Source organism: Corylus avellana, chromosome 2 (assembly GCF_965113065.1).
Source record: "Corylus avellana chromosome 2, dhCorAvel1.hap1.2, whole genome shotgun sequence".
In the NCBI taxonomy this organism is placed as follows: domain Eukaryota; kingdom Viridiplantae; phylum Streptophyta; class Magnoliopsida; order Fagales; family Betulaceae; genus Corylus; species Corylus avellana.
In genome coordinates, this window is record NC_142491.1 from 31,609,807 (window position 1) to 31,623,438 (window position 13,632).

Consider the following 13,632-nt stretch of genomic DNA (forward strand, 5'->3'; position numbering starts at 1 on the left):
TAGAGAATTTGATTAAAATAAGTTATATGGATATATTTTTAAATTTTTGTAATCCATTATTTTTGTTAGTTTTAATTTATTGACAATTTTTTTAAAAATATTTTGCACATTGCAAGCCGGGTACTCGATAAGGGGCTCGGCTTGCCTAAGAGTCGAGCTCGAGCTCGGTCTCGCACAAGGAATTATTTTTGGTGAGTCGAGTCAAGCAGGTGATTTCAAACTCGTCACGAGCTCGAGCCGGGCTTGAGCTCGTTAACTATTTTCACGAGCCGAGCTTGAGCAGCCCTGGCTCGCCCAAGCTCGGCTCGTTTATAGCCCTACATCAAACGTTCGGTCAAAAGATGAAGTGGGTTTTTTTGGGTTTTTTTTTGAATAAAATGCCTTAAGAAAAAAAAATTGTAATTAGTGGAACATTATAAAAAGAGAAATGCTCAAGAAATTTGATAGTAAACCGACTTCCAACCTGGGCCGAGCCCAACAATTTTGTTAGATTAATTAAGTAGTAGTAATTAAAATTAATGATCATTTAGGCTCAAGCTAAATTTTGGTAATTGTCCACAGTATAGCCAAAGGGGAAAGTCCCCACATTAGAAAAGGAGAAAAAAATTAAGAACAAGAACAAGAAAAAAGAAAGCATGTATTTGTTGGATTGTGAATAATCTCTATCTTTTGCTAAAACCTTTTTGTAATATGTAATAATAATATTATATTTTACCAAAAATTTTCCCATTAGGATTATGAATTATCTTCTTCCACTTCACCGCCTAGCAAGTTCTCCTCCAATTAAGAATCCTCCTTCCTTATAATCTTATATGCTCCCCTTGCAAGTGTAACAATGACGCTCCTTTTTCTCTCTCTCTCTCTCATTTGGTTTTTTTCGTTGTTTGTTTACCGTCATAGAGAAAAAGGAAGAACTGAATATGGGGTGCTTAACTATAAAATATTTCAAGGGTATGGATATCTCAAGTGATGGTCTCATGGATGATTTATATGTTGTTGCTCAAATTGCTGCTATGAAGTATACAAAAGAAAAATTTAAGGACAGCCCCCTAATCAAATAAAAATGTAGCTTCATATCCAAGTATAGAGATAGTACCTGTCACCACTTCTGATCCCCCTTCCGCTTCTCCCGGAATAAGCGAGTAGACTCGTGCAGGCTCTAGAGGCCTTTGAGTATTTCCTAGACGAGGGACCGCTTTGCCCACGTAATCCTTGCTGAAGTGTCCGAACTGGCCACACGGTAACACGTCCCAACTCATCCTACAAAGTCCCCAATGAATCCCGTTGCATTTTCGACGTCTAACCCTTCTAGTGTTGTTGAGCCTGAGGGGCGATTGGGGCACATCCTCGCAATCGGTGGGGTGGATAATTCCCCACAGCCATCCTCTTAGCTGGTCAGGCTCCTCCAGACAATGACCCAGATCCATGAGTCCTTCGCCTCTGGTCTGCAAACTCCACCGCATTTTCCTCATAGATAGAAGCTTGATCCACTAATTGGGAGAAATCATGGATATCGAAGCATGTCATCATAGTCCGGATATGGGTGTTCAGACCCCTCTCAAACTTTTTTGTCTTCTTCTCCTCGTCTGAAATGAGGTACATGGCAAACCTCGATAAGTGAAGAAACCTTGCGGCATACTCAATTACGGACATCCTAGCCTAGACAAAGTCCATGAATTCCCTTACCTTCGCCTCTTGCACGACCCTAGGGAAGAAATGCCGATTAAACTCATTCTTGAAGATAGTATAGGTAATGGCTATCTCCGATCCTAGCTCCATAGTGAGTAATGCCTTCTTGGCCTGCTACCAGCGCTTGGCCTCCCTAGTTAGCCTGTAGGCAGTATAGACCACCTTCTACTCCTCTGTACACCTTGTACTGCTCAGTATCTCCTCCATATCATTCAACCAATTATCCGCGATGATATGGTCACCAGTCCCATCAAAACTATCCAAGTGATGACTACAAAAATCCGTCAGAGAACAACTAGGTCTTAATGCTGGCTGCCTCGCCATTCGATCACGATCCATGGCCGAGACTAACTGACCGATCGCATCCATCACGTGATCCCTTCCTAGGTTTACTACCCCGTAGACTAGGATGTCCATGGGGTCCAGATGAATGTTGTCCTCGACATTCACTAGTTCTAGAGCATTAGGTCCAATGGCTAGATTACTTCAGAGTAGCATTGTCTGCAACGAGAAGCAAAGTTAGAACCGACCAGGCTAGAACCAAGCGACCAATATGGGCTTAATCTTTAGCTAACTAGCATATCCTCTGGTATGATCATTGCCTAGGCTATCTTTCCTACATCCTGCAGTCTTCAGAGCATAAGGCTCTGATCGCAACTGTAATGCCCCGTGGAAATTAATTAACTGGAAGTTGACTCCATGGTTCGCCTCTCAGCCTTGTCCCTCATAAAACAAGACTCAGAGATCATAATCTCTCCTAAGAGAGACTACAATGGAAGACTTTCAACCACAGGATAAAGATAGCAATAATAAAAACCACAATCATAATAACTAGAGTAATAATAAAACATCATAACATAGATAGATTTTCAAATGTATTGGTCAACGACCGATCATCAAATATTACAGACCATAAGTAATTGTCTTAAAATAACATCAACGCCTAAGCCTAAGTAATGCTAACATGATAACAATCTCTATCATCTATACTCGGATGGATCCTTCGTTGTCCCAGATGGACTTGAACCATATCGGGTCTAAGTCCTTAAAGATGATCTGTATCAGGTCCTTCGCCACCACCAGCTCGCTGTCTGAATTCATCATCTGCTAAGTTAACTAAACCACGCAATTTATACATAATGGAGGGGGAAAAAGACAAGGGATAAGTCTAAAGACTTGGTGAGTAAAAATGCACATGGTACTTATGCCATTTTGTGATGAACTCCGTTTGATAAAATTATGCAGCATTTGGGCATGACAGTAATTCATGAATGCAGTATAGATATAGTACATGTTATAATCATGTGTATTAATGAGAGTTCAACTATACGGTCTACCCGAGATAATACAAATTTTCAGCAAGATTGATGCTGTCCCGAGGGACCTGTAATACAATGTTGGTGCCCCGACTATTGTACGTTACCGTCTATAATACAAGCAGCTCGACTGAGTCCGACCTCGGGTGGCCTACAATACTAATGATGTACATCCCATAGTGACCCTACAATTAAGGTTGCGCGGGTCATGAAATATCTATCGGATCCAAGGCCCATATATCACATCCACATACACATTTGACCATAGAGTTAACATGTATAGTAAGCTCATGATTGTTATCTCACACGTACTAGTGTACCATGTCATACGATGCAATTAGTCTTGTCCATATTTTATATGCATGCTCTTACAATCTCGTCATATTTGTTGTCTTGTTAAGTAGCACATTTTTACAAAATATAGAGTTCACAATATAACAAAAATGTATTTCATGAGAGTTGTAAAAATGCATGTTTGGAATACAAAAATAGTTGTGCAATGTGGAAAAAATAACGACTTGTACCATGTGAGTTTGTACTCACCTGGGTCATATAAATCTTCCAAAAATCCCTCTGGTGGTTTCAAGTTCTCCAAATCTGTGAAAAGCCTAGTATTTGTCCTAATTCCAAGCTAAAACGAACCTAAAACTTTGAAAACAAAGGGTATTGAAAGATTGGGAAAAATGGCATTCATCCCTAGAAACGCTTCTGGGTGAACATTCGGGCTCGAGGCTGAGCATTCAACCAGAGAGTTTCAGGTAGAACTATACTTGGTCCAACGATCTTCTAAGGAGTCCTAAACTAGTTCCAAGGCTACAAAAGGGTTCTAACACATCCTAACCCAAAACAAACATCATGATGCAACAAGAATACATCTAATGGAAAATAAACACTCAAAATAAGATTAAAACCTAAACATTTAGATTTCTAACAACTAAGTTACTATAAAAATATAAGGCTATCATAACAATCTAAGAAAAACACCAGAGAGAGATAGTTACCTCTACACAACAAGAATCTCCAAGAGGTTCCTCCTCCTTCAACAACATCAAGAAATCCCTCAAAATCTCACAACAACAGTCAAGTAGGGTTTCTCTATGGCTTAGAGGGCATAATGGGTTGGCAAACGGCGTGTGAGGGGGTATTTGTATGGTAGGAAAAGTTGTGAGCTCTACAAGAGTAGGCCTGCAGTGCAGCGAGCGTTCGGTACTATTGTGCTGAACGTTCGCACACTGTTTACCCAATGGTTTTAGGGTTGCAGTTGTACGCTCGGGCAATATTCAGTGGTCAACCAAAAGTCAACAAACGTTCGAGCTGGTCCCCACACAAGCATTCGTGTACTTGTAGGCGAACATTCATGTGGTCCCCACGCAGGACATTTGGTCAAAAAGTCCAAAATTTTCAAAATGACCCTCCAGCTACTCATAATGACCCAAAAGTCCAATTAACCCCCCTAACCAAGCTATCTTGGCCTAGTTAATTATTTAATCTACTATAGTTGTTGTGTGCTAAGTCAGACTCTGCACCGGTATTAAACCATGCCCTACACCAAGGGCTGGGGTCAACCTTTGCGAGATAATTATATGTAGGCTTACTCATCTTATTCATCTCTTCCATCGCTATACGGAACTTAGTTTGAGTGTAAGATGAGGCAGCAGTTCAAAGAAGGTCTTTAGTAGTATCCCCCAATGACCATCATTTCTGAAATTGGCATATAAGTGTCTGACACATATATGATGCTCAAACATAGGACACATATGTTGGAGGCTTAATATGAGGCCTAGCACACAAGGTAAGAGAAAATGTAAATATTAGTTTGATACAAGTGTCTAATATGAAAGTAAATTACATGAAAAAATAAAAACTATTTAACTAAACTTCTGTCAATTTGATATGAAAGTCTACCCATGTGCTGATGCTGGGCCAAGATAATTGATATGAAAGTCCACCCATGTGCTAGTGTTGAGCCAAGTTCTGCCACAAGTGCCTCCAGGAACCAAGTCCAACTATCTTTAGTATCTACTTCCACAACCACCATGGCAATTTGGTACATATTGTTGTTGGCATCCCTTCCAACAACAACCATTAACTGGCCCTTATACATCCCTTTCAAAAAACAGGCATCAACACCTATCACATGCCTACACCAATCTTTGAAACCATTTTTCATTGTTGCCAATGACACGTACAACCATTGAAACCTACATGGCACCTAGAAGATTAGTCTCTCAATCATCAAAATCAAACAACTGCCCACATTGGCCTTCCTAACCATCGAATAGTAGTCCTATAATCGATGATACTCCTCATCCAATTTACTATAAATTTTTTGTTGTCTCTTTCTTCTAGCCCTGTACAAAAAACTTGCTTGGACATCTACATTCCACTTCTCTTTGACCTCTTTTTGTAAGACGTCTATAGGCATGTTTTGCTGATTTCTAAAGGAGTCCATGCCCCATTCAACTATCAAAGCTAAAGTGATGATGTAATTCTTGTATCTCCTAATGCATGAGTGTTTTGGCTTAAGTGATACTAAGATAAATGTCTTTCACGTATCTCAGCTCACACCGAAGTTACGTAAAGCCATCTGCCCGAATCCTCAACTTCCGCTGCGCATTTATAAAGTGTTATAATAATGGCGGGCTGGTAAAAAGTAATGGGAGACAAATATAGAAAAGAAAAAAAAGATGGCAAAGCTTACGTAAGAGAAGGGCTTATTTGGTTCCTTCTTTAATTTTTTTTTAATATAAATTTTAAATTCATAGCAATAGAAGATAGCATAATAATTTACTATTAAATGTGTTTTCAAGAACTATCTTATCTTTAAAGTATTATTCTTGAACATGCTATCAATTTGAAAACTTCAAAATTGATCGTTAGAGAAACAATTCATATTCATGTGTTGAATTCAAATCGCGTTAAGGCATGTGTATAAAATTATATCGGTCAACCTTAATTCAACATTTTTAATTAAACAGTTAGACCCTTCAACCCTAACATTATAATTTTGTGTTCGATTAGTGGATTACGTCAAAAATTGTCAGTCGTAATGTCGCGTATCGGATTTAGATCATGTTGAGACATAGATCTAAGACTATATAGATCAATTCTAATTCGATCTATTTAATTAAACACATTAGACTCTGCAACCCTAACTCACTAATTTTGTATTAAATTGGAGTCAGGTTCACAAATCCCATTAGTCCTGTTGATAGCAAAGCAAACATGCGAATTAATTGAAGAAGGCAGAGTCAAAGCTGTATGTGAACTGCGGCCCATCAGGAACTAGTGGGTTTGTAGGTCTGATTTTCAAAAGAACCGGCCCATCCAAACACCGACTTTCAATTTTTAAAGCCTTAAAACTAGAAAGCTAAGAAAAAGGAAAGTTCGACGAAACTCCCAGTAAAGAAAGGAAAGGAAAAGGCAGAGTTGGATTAGAATTCTGAGCCTATAAATGGGGGTCCTTGATTGTCGATCAAGAAAAGGTTTTCAAAGGCCGGCGGAGAAACCCTAGGCGAAGGAAGGAAGGATGGAAGAGACGATTGTTCTTGCTCCAATGTCTTCATCAGAAGAGCCCCAAGGGGAGAGGAGGGAAAATAAGACGGGAATCCAAGCAAAAACATTCAGGAGGAGAAATCCAACGCTGAAGAAGAAAGCATTGGAACTCGCCGAACTGTGCAACATTCCGGTATGCGTGATTTCTTATGGGCCGGACGGGACGCTGCAGACGTGGCCGGAGAGCCGGGAAGACGTGGAGGCAATAGTCGACAAGTACAGGAACAATGAGGGGGCGTTCAACTTCTCTGTTGGTTCCTTGAAATCCAAGATATTCACGAAAAACGAGAGGGTAGAAGAAGGGGGAGAGAGGAGGAGGAAGAAGCAGAAGACGAAGAAGGTGGAGGAATTCGAGAAGGCTTTGGCGTCGTGGGACGGGTGGCTTGACGAGCAACAGGAGGAGGATGCGTTGGTGTCTTTTTGGGGTTTCTTGGAGTCCAAGTCTCGTGAAATAAATGAGAGGATAGAATTGCTCAAGATGAAGGAGAAGAGAATCTAGTTTTCTTTCTCTGATATTGGGGGGTTTGTTTGTTTGTTTTTTTCTTAGAACTTTCTTTTAAAGTTGGAATTCCCCATACTGTTATAACTTATTTGTGCCATAATGAAATGTGATTTCACTCTTCTTAAGCCTTTTGATTAAATTATTTACAAATTTGAGATCTCAACAATTATAATATTTTCTATTTTGGGTATTATTGATTCTAGGATTTGGTTTGTGAAAACGAATTGGATTACTTAAGCCTAACGTTTTGAGTGTTCACTAGGTTCATTGTAATATAATAAAATCCTTCCGGTATGTTGGAACAGTTTCCGGGATGGGTGACTTTAGCCCAACATCAAAAGAAATTACCCATATTAGAAGTCCTAAATATAACCAACATCAAAGTGTTTTGTAATATAATAAAATCCTTACGGTGTGTTGGAACAGTTTTCGGGAAGGGTGACTATAAGAGGTAAGATAAGAGCACTAGCAGTAGACTTTTTATAGCCCATTCTCTTTCTTATGTTTAGGAAAAATCTAAAAAAAAAACACAAAAAATTACCCACATCAAAAGCCCTAAATATAATTAACATCAAAGGTATAATCAACATCAAAGGGCATGGGAAACACTGTAGATGACATCTCCTCTCTCATTCACATGTCCCAACAATTCTTTCTCATCTCTCCTCTGAAAAATAATTCATATATTCCAACAATTCTCTCTCATCTCTTCTCGGAAGGAATTTATTGTAAAGTGCTTTTTTATAGGGAATCAAAAAGTAATTTTATTCTTAAGGGAAAATAGTTGGGAAGCTGATTGTGTCAGCAGGAAAAGCTTTGATGCCTAAGTTTTCACAGCAAAAATTCTTGAGAGTAGTTAAGCCAAATACTTGGTAGGAGCTTCCTTGGTTGGCAACTTTTGCTTTTACCCGCCTGGGCTTGTATAAATGCTTGATATGGGCCTTATCTTCATGGGCAGGCACCATAATTTTCAATTTGGGGGCCCTCTATTGGTGTTTGACTGATCCATTACCCAACATTGTAAAACCTCTTTTTACCGCCTCCAATAAAACTTTTGACATATCGGTTAAAAATGCCAAATAGATTAGAGATGAAAGTAGCCAATCCATCAACAAGTTGGGCACTTATGTCTTTTTCTTTCATGGTGTAGCCGAATTTTAATACCCACGCCCCGTTCTTAGCCACCAGTGCCTACGGCAGCCGCTTTGGCCGGAGATGTGGGTGTTGTTTATGGGGTTGTTGTTATGAAAGTAGAATTCTATCACATTAGAGGACTTTGGCATGAGTCACAAGTACACATCCCATGAAGCTACGAAGATTATCTTTGCAATAGTTATTTTAAATTAGTAATAGTTTAATTAAATAATGAGAGTTATCTATGTTATGGAGTTATCTAGCATATTTATTATATAGGTCTCTTAGTATTTATCTTTTAGTTGTTATCTTGAAGTGATAGTATATATCTATGTATTTTCAGATATATATATATATATATATATATATATATATATATATATATATATATATATATATATATATGTTTTTGACATAAGCAGAAGAATTAAAGACATAATGATGAATTTAAACAGAGACTGCTTGATTCTAGGTTGAATATGAACAAAATATCTAGATGGATACACAAATATATAAAAATAAATATGAATATGAAATGTTGAAGATACTTCAATTGGAACCATAATTTTAAGAATATACATAATGAAAATAAGATATATGAAAATAAGTATTTACGAAAATATGATGCTGTAAAATTAGCTTGAAAAAGCTTTCATTGAATGAAACTTTCTGTAATACATGGATGAAACTCTGTCATACATATTATGAGATTTCACTGATGATCATACAGGGAGAAGAGAAAAGAGTATTTGCAAGTTTGGAAGAACCGAATTGGTTTTACATGAGCTGAGGGTGCTATAAATAGAGAGATAAAATTTGAATACTGTAGATGAACTGTGGTTTGTCAGGATGAATAGTGATGAATAGTGCTGTGAATAGTGCCTGCCGACATGAATAGTACGAACAGTGCTGGCCGATATGAACAGTCTTGAACAGTAATGGCCGACAAACAATAATGACGTCCAAAACAGTGATGAACAGTGCTTGCTGTATTTGGGAACAGTGATAAACAGTGCTTCGTTGTATTTTGGCTTTTCAGATTCATTGTATTTGGGTTTTTCAGACTTCAATATTCACCAAGATCATAAGGGTCTTGGGCTTCTTGGTAAATAGGCTGTACTTGGTTTGTTGAAGAGGAGGACAAAGTTGGACTTTGTTCTTGGTCCTCAATTCCTTCAGCTTTAAGGAGAACGCTTGTGCAAAGATCTTTATGGTCTTCTTAACATTGGACTTGAGCCATAATTGCAGCAATTTATGTTTGTAAATGTGATCTATTTGCCAGGAATTGGCTTTGAGTTGTGAAAGAATGGAATTCTCTCTATATTGAGGAAAGTTTTTTCTGAATGTTGAATCCCATTTGAAGAGCCATGGGATTTTATATTTCTTTGCCATATGGAGTAAGGAATGAAATTGACTTTCTGCTTCATTAACTCTGAAGGCTATAGAGAATTGTTTTAATGCATCTGCAAGTTCTGAGGGTAAAATCTCTAGAGTAATCCCATGACTTTGCCACCATCTGTTGAATCATATAGGGAGCTAACTGCTGAAGTTGTTATCAAAACAAAGATACTAGGAGTGACTGTTATTATTGTTTTGATAAATGAGTACATTTGACCACACTTCAATGTAGTCAAAGTAGCTGTATTGAATTTGATGGCCTTGTAGGACCTTGAGATCAGATAGGTGGTTACCCCATTCCTTTGCTGAAATAATCTTTGTGATGTACATTTTATCAAAAATTATTCTTTTCTGTTCTAGATCAAACTTGTATGGGACTGAGTCTTTGGTAATTGATGTTGTTTGGAGTAAAATGTCTCTGTAGAAATTAATGGATTTAGATGGGTGAAATTCCATTTGGGAGGAAAATAATTCTTTACAAGATCCAAAGGATTCTTGATATGACGCTGGTCATGTTCTACGAAGAACAGGTTTTCTGTATAGGTTTTTTGGACAAACCTAGATCTATTGATATGGGTAATTAGTTGGTTGGTATAAAATTTTGCTGCTGGATGAATTTTGAAGAGTTTTGTTGGGTAGGAATAATGGTTGTTGTAGGACATTCTACCAACTGGTAAGGGTTCGGGTTGCTTGGAGATGCTAAAGTTGATGAAAAAGTAGGTCTTGGAGAACCAAGAACCTGAAACTTGTTTAACATGTTAATGGGTGAACATGTGTCATAGGGGTTTACATTTCCTGGGCCCAGGACTATATGGTGACTTGGTTGTGACTTGATGGAATATGTTTTATTTTCGTTTTTACTTGATTGTGGCTTTTCCCTGCAAAAATTCACGAGTGATGAAATCAGGTATAGAATTTTGATCTCCCTTGATGTATTCAATTTCAAAATAAAAAATGCTTAAAATTGATTGCCATCTGGCAAAAATCAATTTACTTGCTATGTTTTGAACATCCTTTTCTAAAACATGTTTTGCACTTTTGCAATCAATTTGAATTAAGAATTTTTGGTTTAACAAATCATTTTGAAACTTTGAGATGCATAATACTATAGATAAAATCTCTTTTTTAATAGTACTATAATTACTTTGTACTGAATTCCAAATTCCTGAATGGAAACAAACAATTTGTTCAGGAGAATTTGGAGAGATTTTTTGTTTGAGAATACCCCCATATCCAATGTTAGACGCGTCTGTTTCTACAATTTTGAAAGCTTTTACTTCAGGAATGCCAAAACAAGGCAAAGTCTTGACATATCTTTTGACTTCTTGGACAATTGAAGTATGAAGATCAGTCGAAGGTGGAGGGTTACTTTTAAGACGATCATACAATGGTTTACAATGTTTTTTAAGATTTTGATAAAAATCAGCAACATAATTTAAAGATCCTAGGAACTGTTGTAGCTGGTTTTTATTAATGATGACATCAGAAAATTTGTTTGCAAATTGAATGGCCCAATCAATGGGTTTAACCATTCCTTAACTGATGTTGAATCCTAGAAATCTGATTTTTGTTTGAAACAAGTTGATTTTTGTAGCTGAAACAACTAAACCACTAACTTTGATGATACCAAGAAACGAATGAAAATGTTTTTAGTGTTCATCAATGGACTTTGAAAATATGAGGACATTATCTATATAAACAATTGAGAAATGTGCTATAGGGTCAAAGATTTCATTCATGATGTTCTGAAATTCACTTGGGGCACTTTTTAACCCGAAGGGCAAGACATTCCATTCATAGTGGCCAAATGGTGTAACAAATGATGTTTCGTATCTATCTTGTTCATGGATTTTGATCTGCCAAAATCCACTCTTCATATCAAATTTTGAAAAACATTAGCTTGACCTATTCTGTTTATCAGGTCTTTTTTGTTTGGAATAGGATCTCTTCTCCACTGTAAGACTTTATTCAAAGGTTTGTAATTTATTACTAATCTTGGAGCTCATCTTTCTAATTCTGCATTTTTTTGTACGTAAAAAGCTGAACAAGACCAAGGGGACTTGCTTTTTCTAATTATTCATTTGTTAAGTAATTCTTTAATCTCTGTTTTACAAAGTTCCATTAAGTCTTGACTCATTTGGATGGGTCTAGCTTTAGTAGGAATATTTATTTAACTGAAGTCTTTTACGTAAGGGAGCTTTACAATATGTTTTTTCCTATGCCAAAAGGCATTGGGGAGATCAGAACAAACTTCATTTTGTATTTTACCTTTGAATCTTTCAATTTTCTGTAGGAAGATGCCACTTGATAGCTGTTCTTCAATTCTTTTGTTTTTAATTTCTTCTTTTAGGGAGTTCAAATGCTTGCTCTTTTTCTGTAAAATGTTAATTGTTTTAAAAATTGAAACATCTTTTAACATATTAAGGTCTTTAGCATGAGGTTTTTTAAAGAATTTAAATTTCACTTTCTCTCCTAGGACTTCTGTGGTAATTCCTTTGTGATCTGCAGTAAAATGATACAAAAGACATAGAAAGGGATTTCCTAGTATGACCTTTGAATCATGCATGTTTTTTATCAAGACAAATTAAGTTTTGAAACAAACATTATCTTGACAGACATGTGCTTTAGGCAACTTGTAATCTATCTGCATTTTACTGCCATTGGCTGATAATAAATGTTCTGTAGTTTTTGAATAATATTTAGTAGGTATCATTCCTTCTTAGATACAGTTTAAATCTACACCTGAATCTATTAAGCTATAACTTCAAACTCGAACTCGTTGTTAATAATGATTGTTACTCTAGAGTTTCATTTTTTCAAAAAGGATTCTATCAATTATGTTTAAGTATTTTTCATCTGTAGTTTCTTTGAAGATTAAACTTTTAGTTGAAGATTTTGTAGATTTTTTGTCTTCTGAGTCATGTTCACTTTCAGATTGACTCTGTTAAGAAATTTTTTTATTAATCTTTAAAATCATTACTACTTGTTCCAACTCTTTGTTTTTGGCTTTTAAATCTTTTTATTTCTATTTTGATTTGATTGACTTCATGCTATAAATCTTGGATAGTTACTTCCCTTTGTTATGATTTAAATCTGTTGAGAATTTTATCAATACTAATTTGTGGTTCTATAATTTTTGTTTGTCCATTTTTGGCTTCATTTTTTATTAAATTACTCTTGAATTTTTTAAGGTATTTAGCTTTAGTTTCTGGGTCTTCTATTCCTTCTATTAAATCGATTAACATTTCTTCATGTTTAGTTAATACATTTATCTTAAGTTTTGTTTTACAACATGAATCTTTACAACCTAGTTCTATTTCTGAATTACTAGAATTTTGACTCGACTCATAATTTGTTGAGGTGTTAAAGATTTCGTCCTCATACTCACTAGAATCTGAATTTATGAGTTCTAGGATTTTATACAAGTCTTCTTTTTCTTTATTGGAAATTTTCAATTGGTTGATTTTATCTTTTACTTTGCACTCATTTTTGTAATGGCCAGTCTTTCCACATTTAAAGCATTTTACTGTTTTTTTTTTTTTTGGTCATATTTTTCCTTTTTTGGTTTTTTGTAATATTTTCTTGCTGTTTTACTTTTCTTGTAATATTCGTTTGGTTCAAAATTTTTATTTTTTCTATAATTCTTTTTGTAATGCTTACTAGTTTTTTGGTATTTATCCTTATGTTTTCTTCTAGAGGGTGGTATAGGAGATAAACCATATTGTTCACAGAAATTTCCCATCTCATATTTTGCTTCTCTTTTGTCTTTGTTCAAGTTTTTATTTATCTTCATATCTATACACAATTTTTAATCCTATTTTACTTATGATGTCTCCGTATGTGAGATTATCGTATTCTATAATTCCAGTTTTATTACTTAATTCTTCACGAATTTTATGGGCAAATAGGTTGGGTAGACCATTGATAAATTTCTCTTTCCATAAAGCATTTTTACAACCATTTCTTAACATTACTCTTGACATATAAACATCTTTGTACCATCTAAAATCATTTAGGGTTGGACACCTAAGGTTACTT

General features: G+C 36.0%; 1 protein-coding gene across 1 annotated transcript; it reads left to right on the top strand.

Moving 5' to 3' along the window:
• Positions 1 to 6,400: 6,400 nt before the first annotated feature.
• LOC132167407 (uncharacterized) lies at positions 6,401 to 7,180 on the top strand. Its single transcript, XM_059578375.2, has one exon. The coding sequence runs from the start codon at positions 6,535 to 6,537 to the stop codon at positions 7,057 to 7,059; it is 525 nt and encodes a 174-aa protein (XP_059434358.2). The 5' UTR covers positions 6,401 to 6,534; the 3' UTR covers positions 7,060 to 7,180.
• The last annotated feature ends 6,452 nt before the right edge of the window (positions 7,181 to 13,632 follow it).